Below are 15,470 nucleotides of genomic sequence, written 5' to 3'. Positions count from 1 at the left end.
CTCATTACGTTGCTTGTCTGAGATAGGTTGCTTATTGGCTTTAAATGTGATGAAATGAATAAATATAACTTATTATCATAATTAATTACAGATGACCGAATTGAAGGAGACGCACTGATCATGAACGAGAGAGAAAGCCGGAAAAACAAATTGGAGGGCATTATGTATGTCATCGTTTGTATGGTTTTGGCGATCCAAAGAAGTGGTTGGGTTGTTGATGTTTTGGGAACATCTGCTTGTCTTGGTTGATGTTATAATCGATAAACGACGAAGGTGATCACTCTTGCAGGTTTTCAATGAAAAACAGAAGTCTGGATCGATTTATGTGACAGCCATTCTTGGAAGCATTGAAGCTTTTCCACAAACGAGATCATGATTTGAAACTTCTTACGGGGTTAAAAAAATGAATTCACTTTAGGATTACTGCATGCATGCATTGGATCAGTGTCTATCATTATCTGAGCTGCAGGTATGCTCACGCCCGCGTCATACTAGACTGCTGGTTGAGTGGTTGGTTTCTGCTGAAAGGAGCTATACGAGACTCTGAATAGAAGACAGCAGACAGCGTCCGTATCGAATGACCTTTACGAACACTCAAGTTTCTTCATTAGTCACGAATTTACGAAGAACATTCTTACCACCACAAACTCCTCCGGTGCAGAATGTACGTCTACAATCCACAATCCAGTCACTGTGAAAATTTTACACGATTCAAAACATTTTACCAACTCAGATATATTAATGGCAGTGGAGCTGAGAACAGACACTGCACTTTCTGCCAACTGACAAAGGGAAAAAAAATGAGATAAGACGTTGTACAGCAGCTTTCTGTTTTCTTGTCGTCGTCCGTTCTTCGTTAAAATCAACGTTAGCGATAAGACCAGTAGCAGAGATTAAAATTGCGGGTTCTGAACTGGTTCCATTTCCTGGCTTGAATTCATCATTTCCCATTATCCTAGTGACTTCTCGCTTGGAGTTGGTCACAAGAACTTCAATCAACGAAGCGCCTCCGCAGGGCCAAGATGGTGGGCAGTATGATGAGAAGAGACTTTTTTTTATAGTCAACGGCTTATCGTCCACCGGAGTTCCAACCACTTCCTTCCACTTTCCATCTATTTAGTGACGCACGCCAAAAATCTCCACTCATGGCGAAAACCCATAAATAATATTTTTTCTCCACTCAGACCTTCTCCATCGTTTTCTGTTACGGTTTCCTTAACCCTAGGTAGCTTCTGCAACCAAACTCATTCGTTCTTTCTCTTTGCCCACATTAATCCGTCACGGTGCCATGCTTCTTTACGAGGTAGAAGACGATGAACCCATGTTCGACAGGTGAAAAACATTCAAGAAAAATCTCCGCCTCACAGACAAGTCAAGAAACACCAATCCCACGTCATTCATAGCCTGATGCACCAAATGGGCGGTCGATAACCTGATGGCACCCACCGCTAAGAGCAACTTATCATCATCCACTCATCGGTATATTTCAATGTAATTTTCCTAAAAAAAAAAAGAAGCTTAAAAAAAAAAAAAAAAAAAAAAAAGAAGCGATTTTCACGTAAACTGATTAAAAAAAGGGAGAGAATGGGGGCATTGGCAGACAGGGCTTTCGGCTTTCCCCACTAAAGCGAATTTCTACTTTTAAAAATTGTGATTTATAAAATAAAAAATATACCTAAGCCGTGGTGGATGGGCTGAGTGCACCTCCAGCATGGCAGGCTACCTCTGCAACCAAAGTCGTTGAAGATACGCAACAACGGTGATAGAGATTCATCGTGGTTTTCACGAGTACTCCTCCCATTGGGTACGACGGAATCTCCTCCGGAATCTCTCCTTTACAGGCAAGAGAAGACTGACTTGGAAGGCAGATAAGGCGCCACGTTTAAAGCCTACTTGACTGACGTCACAGGAACTTGCACGTGATGGTAGCTTTTTTGTTGACGTCAAAGGATTGATGGTGGATTTATGACGTGTCGCTGAGGTCATTGTCCCATGTGACCGGCCGGCTTTTATAGGACCCTGGAGCGGCTCCTCTTCATCGGCTTCTCTTGGTAATCGTCGTTCTAAGTTCTGCGTCTGCAGTCCCGACAGCGTGGGTGGATTTTTGTGATTTTTTCTCTGAAATCGCTACCGAGGGAAGAGGAAAGGAGATGCAAGAGGTGCTGATGACGAAATCACCGCTGACCATCGACGCCGGGGAGACGACGGAGCGGAGGATCCAGCGACTAATCTCGGAGAATCCGGTGATTATCTTCAGCCGTTCCTCCTGCTGCATGTGCCACGTCATGAAGCGCTTGCTCACCACGATCGGAGTCCACCCGACGGTGATCGAGCTGGACGAGGTCGAGATGGAGAAGGCAAGGCCAGACCTCGGCGCGGCTGACCCATTCTATCCGGCGGTCTTCTTTGGAGGCGCGCACGTCGGCGGACTGGAGAGTCTCATGGCGCTCCACCTCAGTGGCAAGCTCATCCCCAAACTCAGAGAGGTCGGTGCCACCTGGTTATGAAATTCGCTTTGTGTTACTGTTTTCTCGGTAATGGATCCTGTTTCCTACCTATCCCCTCCATGGATGATAGATTTGCCGCAGCTTGCTTCGAAATTTTAGCCATTTAGACTCTATACATGACGATAAGTATGTATCTATAAATGCAAGTACTCTTGTCTGTCTGGAATCTAAGAGAGTACTGAGAGTAGCTAGACTGAAGAAGAAGAAGAAGAAGAAGAAGATTTAAGAATTAAGATCCTACTGCAATAACAGTTTGCAAAAGATCGATGTAACTGTAGTTACAGAAAACTCAGGTCGGGTTCTGGTGATTTTTCTTCCCATCCTTCTCTGTTTAAGTTTGGGAAGAGAAAGTGTGAGTTATTGGATCGATCACAATAATGCGAGTGGACGTCATGTCATGTTGTTGCGTTTGGAAGATGGAAAGGATAGCCGACGAACCCTACCTCGACAAGTGCGCCTTTTCCTTTTCTTCTTTTTCTTGTAATTATAAATCAAAGTTATATTAATTTCTCGGTGTTTGATTATAATTCACGTCTGCAACTCGGGAGAAACGGGGAAGACGATGAGAGCAGAAAACTAATTTACAATAATTACAGTAAGAAGTAAGAACGTAAGTCCTGTGAAAGAAGAAAGTAAGAATTGATCCACCTACCCCCAACCGTTGGATCTTTGAGATCCGCCTCTCCAGGTATGATGCCGTGGTAAACATTTACTACGAGAGGAACAATAGGACGTCTTAGCATGACAAATACGCTGTGGGTCCAGGGATCCTGGGAGCCCGGAAGAAGCATCACAGTAACATCTGAGCTCCCGGTGGGTCCCTTCTCCTCACTGAGCTCAGATGCTTCCACTTCCCAGGGTGGGTCGTCTCGTCACTTTTCACAGATTAAGCTTTAGTTTAAACTCAATGGCAGAACATAGAACTCTGGAGGAAATTATAATAAAGGGTTAGGTTCAAGTTTGACGAAGCTCCCGGCGAGTTTGGAATGATTTGATGAACTGTTATGATACTTCAGCGCTAAGGATGCGTGTCATCTCTCTCGTCTTCTTTAATCCAAAAGTTGCAGCTTGAATCCAGATTTCTGCTCCCATCTCCTTGTTTTTTGCTCTTTTTCTGCTTTTCTGCTCTTTGTTTGCTCTCTGGGGAGGTAGATCTGTTATTGCTTTTTCTGGGTTGCCCACATCGGATCGCCGGCTTCTGAGGAACCAATAAGGCCGCTGGAGAATTAAATCTGCGCACCCATAAAAGGGAGACTCTAGCTCGACCTTTTTCTGTCTTTAATTTTTTATGACGTGGAGATCATGAACTCCGCTGTTCGTTTTGGCGTCAATTCAAGTGGGAAATGATGATCGGAAAGCAACCAGTGAAAGGGAAAAATACCGAACTGAGAAAAGAAGAAAAGGGAGGAGGATCCTCTGCATGCATAACGTGGGTAGTTGCATCGTAGCAGGCTTGAAAGGGGACAGAAAGAACACTCTTGTTTTTACGTATCAAAGCTTAAGAAGGAATACATACCCGTCGTACCAGTCATTGACCATTACTTCTGGAAAAAGGTTATTGATAGTTCGTTTAGAGTTCTGCCGTGTTATCGTAATAAGTTATTACGACCTTCTGGTGGAAAAAACTGGATCATGATTCTAGGTTTACGAAGATGACTCGTGATCAAGCGGAAGAAATTTTGTTCTCTTGACGCTCTGCTAATCCTTTTCTGGGTGGCATTCGACAGGATTGTGAAAGCAGAATATATCACAGTTGGGTTTGATTTTAACAAATCAAGAACTGTCACAGGTTGAAGGCTTCGCTGTTGTTATTTTTTCTTTTGGTCAGATTCTGCTTAGTAAACTTCAACTGAAAGCGATCGAAATCTGCTAAGACTCACCCAGCTCCGCTGTGATTAGTAAAAAAAAAAAAAAAAGGCTTTTTATACTTGGATGGGCTCCCTAATCACTAGATGGACTATCTTGATGGGCCTCAGTCCTTCCGATGGCATTTTTCGTGTAAAGTGTGCATAATGGATTTCTCTATAAGTGGACTGGTGGATCGTGCGAACCAGATTACGCTGGAAGAGGAAAAACAATCAAACAAAAAATGTCATACAGCCACGACCTGGTGACGTTCCTCTGTCTCGCGTGACAAGGAGTACTGCCGTCTCTCAGAGTAGGGTTTTACACAAATCTCGAAACCGGAAATGGCGTCTAAAACCCTTTTCCGGTCCGGCGCTTCTCTTTTTAATCGCTTTATCAATGCAACTAGTTTCCAGAATGCGAACGCGAATCTCTTCGTAAAAACCTCCGCCCGTCCTCCGCTACCATTTTTTGCGTCGAAGATCGAACCTCGTCGCTCTTCACAGGAAGATGAATCCAAAGCCCTCGAAAGAGCCGCACTCGATGGATTTAATTATCCTTTTGGTCTTCCTTCTTTTCGATTCTTCATCCAAGACGGTGCATACTTGATCTTTAGTCTATTCATTTTTTTATTGAAGATTTTCCATGATTTAGGTTCAATTTTTTTTTTTTGTGAATAATAAGATTTGTATTTTTAGATTTTCTTTTGAATTGGTTTTGATAACTTTTCCGTTAGATTGAGAAGTTTGATCTACTTTCCAAAATCTGAAGGATTAGCTATGGAGATGTGTCTTGGTACTTTTTTAATTGGAAGTTGGAAATTTACTTATGCATTTAAAAAGTGAAAGAGTTTCACTCTGAGCAACTGTTGGATCCTTTCATTGAGAATCTCTGTATTTGAATCAACACAGTGAAGGACATTTAGGGTGCAAACTTTCGCTACCTTACATGTAATTAAACAGTAAGACTCACAGAAGGAATAGACTTTTCCGTTTTCTTTTTTCTTTTTTCTTTTTTCCTATCGTTGTCGTTGAACGCGTTCGTAGTTGAACCTCGTTTAACGCTTCATCTTTGTGGACTCATGGTAGTCTTGTTTGTAAGCACAACTGAATGGCGGAGTCTCTTGTTGATTCATTCATTTTCCATCTCGGATAAAATATATATACCTTTAATTACCTCAACTCACTATCATTAATCACTTTCTGACTCAATGCTTAGTGTTGCGTGGAAAGTCTTGAATGCAAGGTGGTGCATATCTTCAAGTGCTCTTAGATAATTAGATGGATTGTGGATCCCTTTTCTTTATATTGACGAGAGATGAATGTTATCAAGAGAACAGAGAAACTAAAAAGAGGCTCGATGGTGTACAAGTGGATTAGTTCTAGATCGTGCCTCATTATTTTGAAGACATTGAGACTATCCTAATCCGTTTAATATTTTTGCAAGTTACGCAGTTTTTCAGTCTATTTTCTCTGCATAGTATGTCATCCTATGATATTTTTGTCTTCATCTGTTTCTGTTTATGTAGGGGAATGTGTTATACTGTTTCCTAGTTTAACATCCTTCAACCTAGTTCATATCTCTTTTGGGGAATTACCAAATCTCCCTACTTTACTATCTGCTACTTTATAGTTTTGGTGTAGTTACTTCCTGAGTTCGAATTGTCATGGTTCTCTGTTATTTAGAAATCATTGAAAGTGTTATGGTTCTTTATGAGGATGTAGAAAAGTCCTATCATTTTTTTTTTTTTAATGTTTCTGGAAGTGTAACATGTTCCATTAGAAGCTTATCGATGTCTCCACCTGACTGTGATTGACGGAAGTGTTCAGGTTATGTATTTTTATGTGGATGCTTAGAATTTCTTTCATGAGATGAACTGAGAATTGTGAATAGTTATTGGTAGTGATTGAACAGAGTCTAAAACTGTTTTACACATCCAGACTTCTATTAACTTCTTTGAAATGAAAAATAATGAAGATTTTAAATATGAAACTCAAAAGAGAAAAGGTTGGATAATAGAAGCTTCCTTTTTCCAACTATGTATCAGTTTGAAAAGGAACTGATGGAAGCTGAGATCTCAAATTCAATTTTAGGAAATATAGTTTTTGATTAGAGAAACTGACTTTTTTTGTAACTTCAGGAAGCAAATCAGAAGAACCAGTATCAAAATGAATGTTTTTGTAACAGAGAAGCCAAGTTCAAACTCTAGGGAACTCATTTAAATCTCTCTGCTTGACCAGATTAGCTTCAAATTTGATTTCGTTGAGTCTGAACGGTGACTCATGCATGCCTTTTCCGCATGTTCCTGGATCTATATTCTGTTTTGGGCAGTTCTATGTTATTATTTGGCAAAGAGAACATTCAGTGAGCATTCAATCTGTCCTCCTGAAAGAGAACAAGGGACTTTATTTGGCAAAGAAGAACTTGCTAACCATTTGAATATTGTTTTCTGCAGGACTCATAATTAACCCCTGCAAGTAGAAAACTATTCGTGCATCAATATTCCTAATTATACTTAATCTGTCCCTTTAAGAATGTATATAATCTCTCTCCCTTGCTCCTTCTCTCTATCTGTCTATCATGCACACAAACACAGACACCTCTTTACGCGCATGCATTTATGCAGTTTGTAACTCTAAAACCCCAAACCTCATACTATCTTTGTCAGAACCCTATTGATGAACGAAGAAAGCTTATTGAGTCATTGAGGAACTTTAACTGAGATTGGTGAGACGTCTAAACATTGTTCCGTAGCCTTATCATATGGAAAATATGTAGTTGTTAGTGTTGTTTTATAGTTTTTTTATTATTGTTAGTTAAAATTATATATTATAACTAGTCTGTAGTTATAGCTAAAAAAACTTGTTTCTAATTATTTTTAATGCACAGAATAATATCATATGATCTCTGTTTGAATTGGGAATCGAGTTGCATAATTCATAAAAAAATTCTATGGTTATGATGAAACTTTTTTTAAGAACCGAATCTGCTGATTCATTGGTGGACTCAGCACACCAGTAAGATTTCTGCATTAAGACCATGAGGTATTCATAGAAGCATTGTCCAAAATGGATATGAAATTAATTTTTTCCTAAATAAGAAATACTGTCTTTGACACATTTCTCATGATCCCTTTCCAACTGATTATGTTGGGCTTTATGCTTACTGACATGGTTTGTTCAATATGGTGGTTGTTTCTTCTTATTTTGTTTGGTCATGAATGTCCTGCTTTATAACATTTTTTACTTTTTCCTTCAGAAGATAATGTGCCAGAGAATTCAATGCTCTTGCTCCCAAAAAGAACATACCAGCCTAGCGTTATAAGGCGGAAGCGAAACCATGGTTTTTTTGCTCGGTAACTCCTTTTATACTTTACTGAATTTTAGAAAAAAAAAGAAGAAAATGTTTTGTTCCACTTGCTTTTTAGCTGGATTTTATACATGTGCACAGTAAGGACTACTTCTGTGTAGAAACTTTGGTTAGTTTATAGAGGCTTTGTAATCTGCATTTGTGACAAAATCTAAGCAAAGGTCTTGGATTTCTGGAAGATAAGCACTGCCTTTTTGGCTGCTTTTAAATCCGTTGCAAATGTCTGCTTACCATTTCTGCTATTGATTTGGGCATGACATGATGCCTTCTCTTCACTACATTTGTGTGCTAACACTGGTTTCTCCTTGTGCAATGCAGTAAAGAGACCAAAGGTGGGAGAAGGGTGATCGCCAGAAGAGTGGCCAAGGGCCGGTATAGGATAACACCTTAGCAGCGTCAGTTTGCTGCACCAAAGGCAACAACGAGCAGCCTTAGACTGAGATACGATAACATAAACGACCAAATTACTGATGGCATAACCGTTGCTTATATGTGCTCAGTGAGTTCCAATCGTTTGACAAAATCTTTTTCGATGATGAATGGAGATTAGCTTCTCTTGAAGACGCGGTGTACAAGTTATTCTCATATTGCTGATCTGTAATCTGGACTGTAATTTTGGGTCGAATATTTCATTCCTGTCCCAAGGAATTAAGGCTTTTTTTTTGCTTTCTAACATAGTCATTAGTTACTATTAATGACTTAATCATCATGCTTTGACCACAAATAATCACTCTGGGTGTATCTGCTCTTTATCCATGAAAAGAGAAGGATCCAGAGCTTTCCAAGCATGGAAGCATTTGGGGCCGTTCAGTGTTTAGGTTTAGGTATGAAGTCGTTTTTTTCTTCAGAGTGAAAAGGTCAGTATATTTGTCTCTTTATCTCAATTATAAAAAATTTCCTGCATTCTTCGCTATCATATTACAGTACTTTGATGGCTTTCTGTCATTTTCTATATCTCTATTTGACCATTTATCAATTTTTGCCTACACTCTGTAAAAAAATAAAAATTATAATTTTAAATTGGGTATAAATTTATTCATATCATCTAGGAGCTTCGCTATCATCATAAAATTATAAATAAATAAATAAAAAGATTTCACTTTTCTCTTGGTTTGCAGATCAGGAAGCATGGCGATCCATCCAGCTTTTCCCTTTCAGATTCCAGTGTCATGTCCTTAATGAGAACGACGTGACGTCGCACCACGTGTCGACTTATGGCATAGAGTCAGTGAATACTGCGGGACATTTTATTCAGTGTCGACCGCTTTACATTTGTTTTTCATGAAGATGAGTCCACGTGTCGATGCCAAGAGCACGGAGCAGCGGTGTAGTGGTGGAGGGAAGTCCTCTAGAGATTAGTAATTAATATGTACCTTCTTTGCCAAATAAAAGAAAGTGTGCAGTTTATTTTTCAAGCCGCAGTTAAATTGAGAATTAAAAAAGAATATCTCAATATTTTTATAAACTTTAGCATGTGTATAAAAATGGACGCTGTGCGGTCTCAAATTACAGTGGAAGTTTCTAGAAACTCGAATTTGTGAAGGCCAAATTCGAACGAAAAAAAAGATTGGGGAAGAACCATTTTCTCCAGAACTTTCGAATCCTCTCCTATATATACTCTCCCCCGGTCACTGCCACCTGCTATTTTCTCACGTCTCCACTTGTTCTTGACCATGCTGGCTTTCCCACTGCAAATTGAACTTTCCCTCTGTTCCGATTAACCTTGCGACTCGAGGTCTCGAATCGGTCGCCCCAAGTGTAGTTCTTTTTGCGATTTTGTTCCCACACCGCGACTGTTGTCTGAAGCTACCTTGCTAGTTTGGTTTTTCAACTGTCGAGACCTAGTATCTTATTTAGTTTCTTTCTGACACTCAGATAGTTTGAGACGAAATTGAGTTTCCGAGGGATTTAGAATCTGGTTGGGAGCGCGGGGTTCTGGATGAAATTCGACTTGTTTTGCAGTTTCGGTGTTGGGTATCTTCGCTTCGACGGTGAAGGTTGTTTGCCTGTTTGTAGGGTAAACGTTGCCCAAGTTCTGGTGCTTCGTTTGGGAGTTATTTGGCGGAGCTGTTGACATAATTAATTCTCGGTGTGCTGCGTTCCGGGGTTTGCAGGTGAAGACATGGATGATGTTAGGGTGAAGGTAGAAGATATCGGCATTGGTCCTTCTCCTTTGGCTCCGCCGCCGCAGCCCATGGAAGGGCTGCATGACTCAGGGCCGCCTCCTTTCCTCACTAAGACATTTGATATGGTTGAAGACACGGCTACCGATGCGGTTGTTTCATGGAGCCAAGGTCGAAATAGTTTCGTTGTCTGGGATGTTCATAGATTTGCCACCAATCTCCTTCCTAAGTATTTCAAGCACAGCAATTTCTCCAGCTTTATTCGGCAGCTCAATACATATGTAGGTATCTGCGCTCTTTGTTCTGCAATTCATTTCTATTTTCGTTATACATCTTTTGGTTTTAGCGTTGACGTACTTAGTGCCGTTGCTCAGCTGACTTGTGTGATACGCGGAGATCAAATATTTGATGTTGAAAATACGAAGTTTTCGGCATTGTCGCCGCTCTATAGTAGTTGCAATATCGCAGATCAGAATAGGATACTGTTTTCTTTTTTATCTGGCCCTTCCTTGCTCCATCTTTGTGGTGAATTTTGCTGTCCATGACAAACAAACACGAAGATTCGTATTTTTATTGTTATTTTTTTTTTTTTGCTTTGTTTATCATATGGCTCTAAATAAGATTTTCGAAAACTGATTTCAGTAAATCTTCTGGAAAATTGTAGAATCTTTATTTCGAAAGTCTGTCGTCTTCTTCCGTGAAGGGGTAGCTAATTCCAATTCGAGAACTATCGCTGATGGCTTTGAACGAGAAGCTTTCATTCTTCTGTTTGATGAAATTGCAAAGTGGAGACTCACTCCCGCCATCTTTTTTTTTTTTTATGGTTTGTAAGATCTCATTTGTTTATATGGTTGCCATGTCTCAATGAAGCTTCTCACCCATTTTCCTTGGAAATGTTGGTTACAGGGTTTCAGAAAGGTCGATCCAGATAGATGGGAATTTGCAAATGAAGGTTTCTTGGGAGGACAAAGACATCTGTTGAAGGACATCAAGAGAAGAAGGCATCTTTCTCAGAACCTGCAGCATCAGGATATAGGTGCGTGCGTGGAATTGGGAAAATTGGGACTTGAAGGGGAAATCGAGAAACTTAGAAGAGACCGAAGCATACTGATGGTTGAAATCGTTAAGCTCAGACAGCAGCAGCAACACTCACGGACCCGGCTTCTTGCCATGGAAGACCGATTGCAAAGCACGGAACGGAAGCAGCAACAGATGATGGCCTTTCTGGCAAGAGGTCTTAAAAATCATACCTTTTTTCAGCAATTGATGCAGAACCGTGAACGGCGCAAGGAACTGCGAGGCAGCGTCGGAAAGAAACGAAGACTGCCTGCAAGCGGGAGTTCGGAAGATATACACCAATTGCGTGAAGCGGTCGTTATGGGTCCCGACATGGCATCATTCACTGATTCGGTCGAGGAAGAAATTGTGGAGGACCCAGAGATTGACAATCTATTTTCGGCTATGGAAGGTGAGACGGGGAGCTCTAGTTACGTTGGAAAGGTGGAAGCTGTTCCTGGTCCTCCTGATCCCATCTTGGCTGCTGAGATACTGTGGGAGGATTTTCTGATTGAAGAGCTAATCACCAGAGAAGGAGAAGACGGGGGTGGGGAACAGAATGAGATTGACGTGGAAGTCGAGGTCCTGGCTGAGAAACAGCCTGAATGGGGTGATGACGACGATGTACAGGTGTTGGTGGAGCAGATGGGCTTTTCGGGTTCGAAGCCATAGGCCTGGAGTATAGACATGGTGTGGTGTCCATAGTCAGCTTCTAATTCGTCCTCTGTGCCCTGTGATGAGTATGTTCAACGTTGATCTTTCTGGTGTTTTTGAAATGTTTATTTTATGTGCACATTATAACGAACAAAAATATGTGCTGTAACTGAAGCAGACGGCATAAGAGCGATTATACAGCAGGGAGAAGAGGCGCAGAGGATGAAGATGATTGTATTTCTATATCCGACATATATATGTTTTCACAAATCTCCCTCTTTCTGTTCCAGTCTTCTTTTTTATCTTCGAATTCTATGATGGAATGCATATTCGTTTTTAAGCTGATGGCGTCTGTTTTTGTAGGCTTTCTTTGAGTTGTTCGAGAAGATGACTGAGCACAAACAAGGAGCATAGCTGTCTGCTGTTTTCTTCTGCTCTTCGTTGGGGACCTGAAGTAGTTTTGGAACTTTTTTTTTTTTTTTTTTTTTTTTTTTAACTGAGGGCCTGAGCTTTTTATACCAAGGCAGTACCGCCATGTCTCTCTTCTGGTCAGCAGATGGAAAACTAGTTCTCATGAAACCGAAAACTTGCGTTTGATGAATACTGTCAGCTGCTTAAGTTTAATAAAATTCTTTTGGTACCATGAGTTGAGAATTAGATTTTGATTACCGCAAGAGTATACGATCTTCATTCGTTTTGTTGATCTTATCCCGAAAATCAGGTTCTGTTCGTAATCTTGCTAGAGGAAGAATATCTCAAAGGACCGAATGAAAATGCCCAGCAGCCCAAACTGTCACTTCTACTAAAATTTCTACAGGATTTCTCCGAGTGAAAATAGGAAATAGATTTACTAGTGTATGTTCCATGAGGAGAAGAGTAGAGAAGATACAATACAGGGGAGGGGGACACAAACAGTGGACAAGCATCTGAAAACCTTCACAGGTATCATTGTGTCAAATGATGTATGTATACAACAATTCATAATATGCCACACAATGCTATCTTATGCCAAACGTGGTTGTGAATCCTTCGAGGGAAGGAGAAGAAGAGGACGAGGACATGACAGATCTTTTATTCTCTTCCTTGTCCGCGCTGAATGCTTTAGCGAGGGCATCTTGGATTTCCATAAATCTCTGCCTTTTCTGTTGCTGCTCTTCTGAATTCTCAAATGCAAGGTTCGCAAGGTCGTCATTGTCCATGATAGTGTTGAGTACCGCCGAGCATCGAGGAAAGTAACACTTCCCAAACTCCACTGAGTTTGATAAAAATAGTATTAGGTGAGAGTGTATTTGGCGAGGATTCCCAATTAAAAAGAAGAAAAAGTAAAAAACAAAAAGAACAACAGAGTATAACTATCATACCAGTTCTAGAGAGAGCCTTAAACCTAGCGAGATGCTCCTCCTTCATCCTGAAAGGTGCATCGTTCAAGTCAACTGAAGCACCCTGATTTCCACCCGTTAAACTGGATCTGGTAGCAACTGGTACCTCACAGGTGTGATCCACTTTAGCAAGCTCCATAGCAACTTTTGCTTCCGTGGGGAACAATAACTTAGCTAAGCCAACTGTATTAAGACATCCAAAGTATAAAACATCTAAAACATCAAAAGCCAGAGACTGTTCCTGTTTCTCTAACCTATAAGAAGCTATCGTGTAGGCCATGTCAATCTTTTTCTGATCAATTTACAGAAAAAAAAACGGATGATTTAGCACAAGTGAATATGGTTTTACATAGTATCATATCCTGGAATGATCAGTAAAGAGGTGTGCAACTGTCTTAAGTTATTGAGCCGCTTAGGAGTAATACAGGAAGACATGATGCTCAAAAGGAAGAAAGAAAAAAAAAAAAAAAAGAGATAAAGATACACAAATACCTCTATTTTCAAGGTATAACAACTTATTGCGCAAATCATCCCCAGCAAGAGCAAGAGAGACAGAAGCTTCTCCAACCAGCGGATCTCGGCTTTCTGCTTGCTCCAGTATCTCTATGCATAATCTATCATTTCGAGAAGCTTTCCCTTCTTCCATTGACTTGAAGTAATCTGTAGATTTGGTAAGCCTCTTAGCAATCTGAAGTGCCTTCCTTCCATCCAAAGTCCGATCAGAGGGATGGGCACCCTTGGTCAAAAGAGATATAATTATTTTCGGATCCTTACGTATGGCAGCTACATGGAGTACAGTGTAACCTCTCATGTTCCGGTGGTTTACATCAGCAAGCCCAAGCTCAAGAAGCTCTATTGTGATTTTTGAGTCACAGAAAGACACAGTATAGTGTAGGGCTCTTGCATCATCCAGGGTAGTGTGTCCTTCCTTGAGTAACATCCTGACTAATTCAACATCATCAGAATCAAGAGCCCTGTGAATTCTCTTCACATGTTTGCTTGGAAATTCCAAGCCATCAGGCATATCTAGGCTTGAATTTGATTGTGAACCGACAATTTTTTTAGCAATTTCTACAGGCAAAGCCTTCTCTAGAGTTACAGCATCGAGATCAGAGTTTTTAACAACCTCAATGCATTTGGCAAGCAATCTACTACAAGCTTTGTCACAGATATAAGCAACAGACAAAATTACAGGAATGTCATCTATTGCCACTTTGTCAAGGATGTCAAGAAGGTGCCTCTGAGAAAAGAAAAAAAAAAAAAAAACAGTTATTTTAGTGCCCTTCTAACAAGCAGGCTACAAGCCAAGAACTTTTCCCGCAAACAGTGGCAGGTAGCAGATTAACAAGCAAACAACAGTGGATTTCATTTCCTTTTCAGGCAGAGCTATGGTTAATCATAGCTTTGAGTACGATTCCCCAATTTACTAAATCAAGTGTAATCACTAGAACAAAAAAAAAAAAAAAAAAAAAGTACCAAAAGAGAACAACCTTAACAACATAGTTAGAAATGCCCCGAGAAATAAAAATCACATGGCCAGGGAGAAACCAAGAAAATAAAGAAATAAGAAAACTACCAACCTGATACAAGCCAACCAACTCCGCAATCTGGAAAGTGAAAGACGCATACAAAACCTCCACCATGAAATCCACCTTCGGCCGACACGCCAAGTGATAGCAATCTTCGTCCACACAGACGCACACCCCCTCCGGCGGCGGCCTCACCCTCCCAGTGTACAAATAAGACAAAACCGAAACGAGAGCATCGTACCCCACATCGAAATCCTTAGCCAAATCCTCCAATTTGAACTTGGAAATCCTATCCTTGGCGGCGGCGGCAAACACCGAACGGAAGAAAGGGCTCCTTGCTGCGAGGATGCAACGGTGGATGGGCACCTCTCGGGAACCCAAAACCAGGATCCGGGCATCCGAGCAGAAAACATACTCAGGGGACTGGAAGATCGCCTCGAAATTCTCAGACAATCGGCGGAGCGCGGCGATGTCGGCCGTGGGGATGTCGGAAGAGGAGGAGAAAGTCTCCGCGTTGGAGACGCAGCAGATACTGCTGCTGTGGTTATCGTTGGAATCGGAGAAGGCGGGGGGAGTGGCCATGTGAGGGAGAAACCCTAAGGGAGAGAAAACCAGAACTCCATGAACATGGGTTCGATTTGGGCGAGCAAACGAGCAAGTCAAAGGAGTGAGAGCAGGGATCGATCATTGGGAAGATTACGAATACATGAAGCGAGCGACAGAGCAACTTGGGAGAGAGAAGCAACGACTTGGGGCGTCGACCAACTGACACGAAAATCTATTTCCCGGACTCTCATTTTCTTATCCGATTTTTTAAGTTTTTAACTTTCCTTTATTTCAGACGTGTTTTTTTATTCTTTTTCGGAGTAATTCTAAAAACGAGTGGACTAGGTGGAGTAAATAATTTTCCTTTCCTGTGATCTACCTGGAGTATAATCTGCCACATCGGCTTACGCCTGTCATTCTTTCTTCTTCGAGCTACCCCAGAGGATAGATCAACCTTTGCCT

General features: G+C 41.0%; 4 protein-coding genes across 9 annotated transcripts; 3 read left to right on the top strand and 1 right to left on the bottom strand.

The window, feature by feature from the left end:
• The first annotated feature begins 2,165 nt into the window (after positions 1–2,165).
• LOC137946753 (glutaredoxin-C6-like) lies at positions 2,166–2,507 on the top strand. Its single transcript, XM_068793060.1, has one exon. It carries the CDS (start codon positions 2,166–2,168, stop codon positions 2,505–2,507), a length of 342 nt encoding a protein of 113 aa, XP_068649161.1.
• A 2,074-nt stretch (positions 2,508–4,581) lies between these two features.
• On the top strand, positions 4,582–8,389 carry LOC137945197 (uncharacterized). Of its 2 annotated transcripts, none has more exons than XM_068790974.1 (3): positions 4,582–4,949; positions 7,614–7,707; positions 8,040–8,389. In XM_068790974.1, exons 1-3 carry the CDS (start codon positions 4,697–4,699, stop codon positions 8,110–8,112), a joined length of 420 nt encoding a protein of 139 aa, XP_068647075.1. In that variant the 5' UTR covers positions 4,582–4,696; the 3' UTR covers positions 8,113–8,389. The 2 variants fall into 2 exon arrangements, with proteins under 2 accessions (XP_068647075.1, XP_068647074.1); XM_068790973.1 differs by having other exon boundaries at positions 7,611–7,707.
• Positions 8,390–9,378: 989 nt separating this feature from the next.
• LOC137945196 (heat shock factor protein HSF30-like) lies at positions 9,379–12,197 on the top strand. Of its 5 annotated transcripts, XR_011110962.1 has the most exons (4): positions 9,379–10,125; positions 10,751–11,640; positions 11,733–11,813; positions 11,918–12,197. XR_011110962.1 is itself a non-coding variant. In XM_068790972.1 (2 exons), exons 1-2 carry the CDS (start codon positions 9,844–9,846, stop codon positions 11,570–11,572), a joined length of 1,104 nt encoding a protein of 367 aa, XP_068647073.1. In that variant the 5' UTR covers positions 9,379–9,843; the 3' UTR covers positions 11,573–12,197. The 5 variants fall into 5 exon arrangements, 1 of the variants encoding a protein (XP_068647073.1); XR_011110963.1 differs by lacking the exon at positions 11,733–11,813; XR_011110960.1 differs by having other exon boundaries at positions 11,733–12,197.
• Positions 12,198–12,383: 186 nt separating this feature from the next.
• On the bottom strand, positions 12,384–15,235 carry LOC137945195 (BTB/POZ domain and ankyrin repeat-containing protein NPR1). The gene is made up of 4 exons (XM_068790971.1): positions 14,514–15,235; positions 13,426–14,173; positions 12,916–13,116; positions 12,384–12,806 (listed from the first exon to the last, which is right to left on the bottom strand). Exons 1-4 carry the CDS (start codon positions 15,042–15,044, stop codon positions 12,553–12,555), a joined length of 1,734 nt encoding a protein of 577 aa, XP_068647072.1. The 5' UTR covers positions 15,045–15,235; the 3' UTR covers positions 12,384–12,552.
• Positions 15,236–15,470: the final 235 nt, after the last annotated feature.

The sequence above is a fragment of the Aristolochia californica genome, unplaced genomic scaffold, assembly GCF_029961685.1.
Source record: "Aristolochia californica isolate CCGP_79_NKW_82.1479 unplaced genomic scaffold, dmAriCali1.0.hap1 SCAF_12, whole genome shotgun sequence".
Lineage (NCBI taxonomy): Eukaryota > Viridiplantae > Streptophyta > Magnoliopsida > Piperales > Aristolochiaceae > Aristolochia > Aristolochia californica.
Note: the sequence above shows the minus strand (reverse complement) of the source record. Positions and strands in the feature narration are given on the sequence as shown.

Coding starts and splice junctions, on each gene's coding strand:
- LOC137945196 (XM_068790972.1), top strand. CDS start 9,844: ATGGATGATGTTAGGGTGAAGGTAGAAGATATCGGCATTGGTCCTTCT. Junction 10,126..10,750: donor TTCGGCAGCTCAATACATAT/GTAGGTATCTGC, acceptor TGTTGGTTACAG/GGTTTCAGAAAGGTCGATCC.
- LOC137945195 (XM_068790971.1), bottom strand. CDS start 15,044: ATGGCCACTCCCCCCGCCTTCTCCGATTCCAACGATAACCACAGCAGC. Junction 14,174..14,513: donor AGTTGGTTGGCTTGTATCAG/GTTGGTAGTTTT, acceptor TTCTTTTCTCAG/AGGCACCTTCTTGACATCCT. Junction 13,117..13,425: donor GTTATACCTTGAAAATAGAG/GTATTTGTGTAT, acceptor GTCTTAATACAG/TTGGCTTAGCTAAGTTATTG.
- LOC137946753 (XM_068793060.1), top strand. CDS start 2,166: ATGACGAAATCACCGCTGACCATCGACGCCGGGGAGACGACGGAGCGG.
- LOC137945197 (XM_068790973.1), top strand. CDS start 4,697: ATGGCGTCTAAAACCCTTTTCCGGTCCGGCGCTTCTCTTTTTAATCGC. Junction 4,950..7,610: donor TCGATTCTTCATCCAAGACG/GTGCATACTTGA, acceptor TTTTTCCTTCAG/AAGATAATGTGCCAGAGAAT. Junction 7,708..8,039: donor AACCATGGTTTTTTTGCTCG/GTAACTCCTTTT, acceptor TGTGCAATGCAG/TAAAGAGACCAAAGGTGGGA.